Here is a 5449-nt window from a genome sequence, read left to right on the forward strand (position 1 = left end):
TAATAATAATAATATATATATATATATATATATATATAGTATATAAAAACATACACTTGTAGTTTAGCCACAAACCAAACTTTTTTATTGTTTTTTTTTTAATTTACTTTCTTAATGCAAGTCTTGTTGTGAGCAATATATCAAAGACCATTATTCCAAATAAACTAAATGTTTGTCTCCTAGTTATATGTAAAAAAAGCGCTCCACCTCCAGCAAAAACAAGTTTCACGACTTTAAATGATGCAAAACACAATTTCATGGCTTGTAAATTCACCCTCAATTGACAGATGTGATAAAAAGTTAATTTTGGATTCTGTACGCCACACAAAGCTACCCATCTGTTCCATTATGTGATTGTGGAAATGTTTGGGCTCAGCAGTTAGCCTAAAAGTGCACAGAAAAATGGGGGAATATGGATAGATGAGCAGTTACTCTTCATTCCCATCATTCCAGTGTCACCTGAGCTTCTTGATCTGATGGAGTGGGTGTTCGAGGTCTGGAACTTCTGCTCTCACTGACTTTTTCTTTCCAACCATCTGCTCTCTGCTGGAGAGATACTCCCGTCTGTCAACACACGGAAAGATGGTTGTGCAGTGAGCCGATAAGGTTTGGATGGAACTGGAGAGGGGATCTATATGACTGAGTGCACACTGGCTAATGAACTCCAGTGGAAAGCAGCTGTACCTTGTTGATAAGGTATAGTAGTGATTGTGTAAGTCCACAATGTTTTTCAGCCAGGAAACGATATCTCCTTTCTTCCTCTTTGAGAATTTCATGCTGGCTCTGCCTCAGGTACTGCATGTACTCACTGCCCTCCTGCATCCACACAAACACATGCACTGAGACACAGGCTCTGTTCCAAAACATAGTGAGCTTCACTGTCTTCACTCACAGTGGCAGTTGCCACATTGCGCAAAAAGTTGAAGTCGGCTTTGTCATATTGCCAAAGGTAGTTTTTGCCTATGTTGCTTCAAATTGTCAACTGTCACTGAAAATCAATGACTTTGCAGTCATTTTGTCATAACAAGCTGTAGGTGTGAGCAACCCTTAAGACAATTTTGTACACAACATACAGAAAATATAGTTATGTTTACACCTGAAATTTCCAGTGAAAAGTAACATTTTCAGTGAAAAGTTTAAGACTACTGATTTCTGGCGACTACTAATAAAGTGCAAAAGAACAGTGGCGAAATGTGACTACATCCAATGGAAAAGTAGGCAGTAAAGATAATGTGATCCGCCTCTTGATAAAGATGCATATAATTTAAAGGGGTGAAAGAATGAGACCATGCATCAATAATTTAAGTCTCAACGCTCACATGGACACCTGATCTCTAAAACACACACACACCTGCCGGTTTATATACCTGTAGTAATTTTGAAAGATAAAGACCCTTGTTTAATTCATTCCATCTTTAAGCCTCTAAAACCTTTGTTCTGACGTTCATCACTGCCACGGCGCTCTGCGCATATGACTGGAACGAAAACTCATTACATGGGCAGTGAGCCGAGGGTTTCGCTGAGCCAAATCTTGTGTTTTATGACAGAGGAGAGGAAGCATCTGCCACTGGACACCGTTTGCTGAAACATCTATTGTCTGAAGTACAAACAAGCTCTGAGGAAAGATGGTTGTGCAGTGAGCCGATAAGGTTTGGATGGAACTGGAGAGGGGATCTATATGACTGAGTGCACACTGGCTAATGAACTCCAGTGGAAAGCAGCTGTACCTTGTTGATAAGGTATAGTAGTGACTGTGTAAGTCCACAATGTTTTTCAGCCAGGAAACGATATCTCCTTTCTTCCTCTTTGAGAATTTCATGCTGGCTCTGCCTCAGGTACTGCATGTACTCACTGCCCTCCTGCATCCACACAAACACATGCACTGAGACACAGGCTCTGTTCCAAAACATAGTGAGCTTCACTGTCTTCACTCACAGTGGCAGTTGCCACATTGCGCAAAAAGTTGAAGTCGGCTTTGTCATATTGCCAAAGGTAGTTTTTGCCTATGTTGCTTCAAATTGTCAACTGTCACTGAAAATCAATGACTTTGCAGTCATTTTGTCATAACAATGAGCCGAGGGTTTCGCTGAGCCAAATCTTGTGTTTTATGACAGAGGAGAGGAAGCATCTGCCACTGGACACCGTTTGCTGAAACATCTATTGTATGAAGTACAAACAAGCTCTGATACAGCCAGAAAGTATAGATAAAAACTCAGTGGACATCTTGCTGCACAATCTGCCCAACTGGCATTGGTTTTGAGATGCAAAAACACACACATTTTGAGTCTTACCAAGTGATCTGGATGATAACGTGTTGAGAGCTTGCTCGCCCATCTTAGCAAGAGCGCTGAAGTAGGCCTCGCTTGTCAGAGCCAAAGCTTTGATGCACACACATACACAAAATATCATACATTTAGACATTTTGTCAGCATTTCCTAATGATAATAACAGCTAAAACCAGACTTTGGTGGTTTGCTGGTTTTCCAAGCTGGTGTTTAGCTTGTCTTTAGCTTGACCAGCTGACAAGTCCCCTCTAAAGCCTTCAAAACAGACCAGCCTAAGCAAACAAATCAGGCTAGGAGACCAGATAACTACCATAGGTTGATTTAAGCAAAGCTTTTATTTTTTCAGAATGGTTGGTATTTTATTACCTTTGTCAAACAAAACAAAACAAAAGTTTTAGCAAAACAAAAAGTTTAACAAAACAAAGAACAAAACGGAAAGAAAACAAACTTCAATACAAACAATTAAAAAAGGTCAATACACTTTTAGGAGTCTTTGTGTTTGAAAACACACACAGACATTATGCTCACCTTCAAAAGCCTTGATGTAGCTGTTTCCTAAAGTAACCAGCTTTTGCAAGCCAGGATTAAACTGATCCATGAGGTTCTGAATAACACAAAACAACACCATTATACTATCAATAATAATGCCGGAGCATCATAAATATATGCTTCAAGATAACAAATAAAGGGGTTTATTTTGAAATAACCATTGGCTGTCTGTACATGTTCCTTACACAACGATTTGCCAAATAAACTAATTACCGGACATGGACAATTAAAATTTGAGTGCGTTTTTTGTTTTTCTTTTTTCTTTTGCTCAAATCAATTTTACTGCATGCAGAGAGACTGCAGAGTGAAAGAAAGACACAACTAATTCAGATAACTTTAAAAAAATCAGTTGCCTGGGACAACAAACTATTATAGAGTTTAGTGCTTTTTTATGTAAAAACATTTGCCTGTAGAATGTCACGATTGACCAATCAGAATCAAGTATTCCAGAGAGCCATGTAATTGCATCAATACTTAATGAGCGTTCTCGTTTGATCTCAGCTTAAATGAGAGTATCAGAAGACTCACATTATAAACACTCAAGGTTGATCTATGTAGAAGGTCACTGTTCGCACCAGACATTCTGTTTCTGTTGGAAAATACACACTTAACGCTACACACAACTACAACGAACATGTAAAATCAACTTCATGAGCAGCATTATCAGAGAGCATTATCAAAACATTTACAGAAAAACACTGAAGATATTGCTTTACGTACCTGTGATAGTGAACGTTTTCACACTGTAGTTACGACACACTCTCTTTATGTCTGTAATGGTTTTTTTCAGGTCTCTGTTAATGCCTATTATAGGGCGAGAAAGGGTGAGTAAAAGAGAGAGAGAGCGAGGAGTCCACATCTGATACGGCCTGACGTTTTGAATTATTTACCTGTCCCATGACAGAACGTGGAGAAGGGCGGCCGTCTGACAGGCGGGCAGGAGATACACACTTTAACTGTGAGAAGAGCTGTAGAAGTGACACTTCAGCTGCTTACACCTAATGAGACACTCAACTACAATCAGAATCATGGAAAACAACTAATTACTGCTAATTTTCATGCATCAGTGTGACCTGAAATTTCTACTGCCATATTTGTGTGTAAAATATTAAATAAATGCATGAAATAAAAAAAATCAATGTACTTATTTGTAAAGAAGTATAAGTGTTGGGTGTTTATCTTTAATTGATATAAAATAATTTTAAAAAATCTTCTCACATTTTGACAAATAATTCTCCAAGACTCTTCCAATTGTACAGTATAAAGAGTTTTAAAAATAATAGTATATGAAATAATAATAATACTAAATAAAGTTAAATAATAATAAAAAAATAAGTGTAGACACAGTGTCTATGCTGATTGCTTTTATATTAGGTTACATTAGTACTTTTATTTACTAAAATATCAGTAAAATCACATTTTATATATAAAAAGGGTTATTTCACATATAGAAAACACCAGAACTAATACCAATCCGTGCTTTTTTATTTTAAGTTTATATCATTTCAGTAAAAGGGTTCAAATCAGTGCCACAGCAGCAGGTTATAGGTACAAAGTGAATAAAAGCTTATATTGGTCTATAAGTTATCACCAAGTTTTTGAAGAAAATGAACTGTAAATATGTTATCAATAAACCAAACAAAAATACAACAAGGCAAATGAGAAATGCAAGAGGTTTTCAAGTTATACTTGATGCATATTTGTTGTTAAAAACATCAGTATATTATATATTTTCTTAGATCATAATTTTTTATACATCTCATAGCTATACTTCACAGACTGAGATATTGCCAGTCGCTGCTTTAAAATGTGCAAGTATGCAAGGTTATACATGACAGAATGCACAAAAACGAGGCTTTTCTTTAAAATCGCAAATGACAGAGAGACAGCACACAGAAACGCAATGAAGATCATTTCCTAGTGTAAGGATAAATGCATTACAAATAGTAAACGAAAGGAAGTACTCAGTATTCAATCACAGTAGTTATAGTCTGACTATTAACGCCGCAAGTACAACAAACTTCCAGGAAAAAAAAAAAAAAGTGTCAGTTACCCTAAAATGTCACACATGATAAAATGAACAAAATTAATGCACATATCGATAAAGGAGTAAAAACATTGCTTTAAAGGAAGCACCTACTCACTTCTGTTTTAGTTCACCTTGATTAGTGCAAATGCCAAACACAGAACATGTTAACTGAGCAATTTAGCATAAATAAAATGTAAATGCAATATAAAAATATATCACAGTTCAAATATTGGATTGGTTAGTGGTAGTTCATATAAAATGACACTATGATTCCTTCATGTATGTGGTAATATTAACCTTGGTCCAATTTGTTAATTCGGATGCATACAAAACATATGGAGAAAGCATGTTATAATATATAGAGGGTAAAGGTGATTGATTGGCCAAGCATGGGCACCCTCAAACGGAAGGTGGAGCTCTGTGATGTCGTCATAAAGGAGTGGAAGAGGACTCCAGTGCCAACCTGTGAAGCTCTGGTGAACTCCATGCCCAAGAGGGTCAAGGCAGTGCTGGAAAATAATGGTGGGCCCACAAAATATTGACACTTTGGGCCCAATTTGGACATTTTCACTTAGGGGTGTACTCA

General features: G+C 37.0%; 1 protein-coding gene and 1 long non-coding RNA gene across 2 annotated transcripts in view; both read right to left on the reverse strand.

Annotated features, from left to right (window-relative positions):
• LOC107720338 (brain-specific angiogenesis inhibitor 1-associated protein 2-like protein 2) overlaps positions 1–2334 on the reverse strand; it is a 7768-nt gene extending 5434 nt beyond the window's left edge. The window contains exons 1-5 of the mRNA XM_016528018.1: positions 2292–2334; positions 1936–2003; positions 1728–1859; positions 685–816; positions 460–564 (exon numbers count right to left, since the gene is read on the reverse strand). Of these exons, the coding sequence (XP_016383504.1) occupies positions 460–564; positions 685–816; positions 1728–1859; positions 1936–2003; positions 2292–2334 (480 nt within the window). The remainder of the gene's footprint in view (positions 1–459; positions 565–684; positions 817–1727; positions 1860–1935; positions 2004–2291) is intronic.
• A 488-nt stretch (positions 2335–2822) lies between these two features.
• Positions 2823–3622, reverse strand: LOC107720372 (uncharacterized). Its single transcript, XR_001637607.1, has 3 exons — positions 3555–3622; positions 3363–3423; positions 2823–2889 (listed from the first exon to the last, which is right to left on the reverse strand). It is a non-coding gene; the product is annotated as an uncharacterized LOC107720372 (long non-coding RNA).
• Positions 3623–5449: the final 1827 nt, after the last annotated feature.

The sequence above is a fragment of the Sinocyclocheilus rhinocerous genome, unplaced genomic scaffold, assembly GCF_001515625.1.
Source record: "Sinocyclocheilus rhinocerous isolate Xijiao unplaced genomic scaffold, SAMN03320098_v1.1 scaffold1292, whole genome shotgun sequence".
NCBI lineage: Eukaryota > Metazoa > Chordata > Actinopteri > Cypriniformes > Cyprinidae > Sinocyclocheilus > Sinocyclocheilus rhinocerous.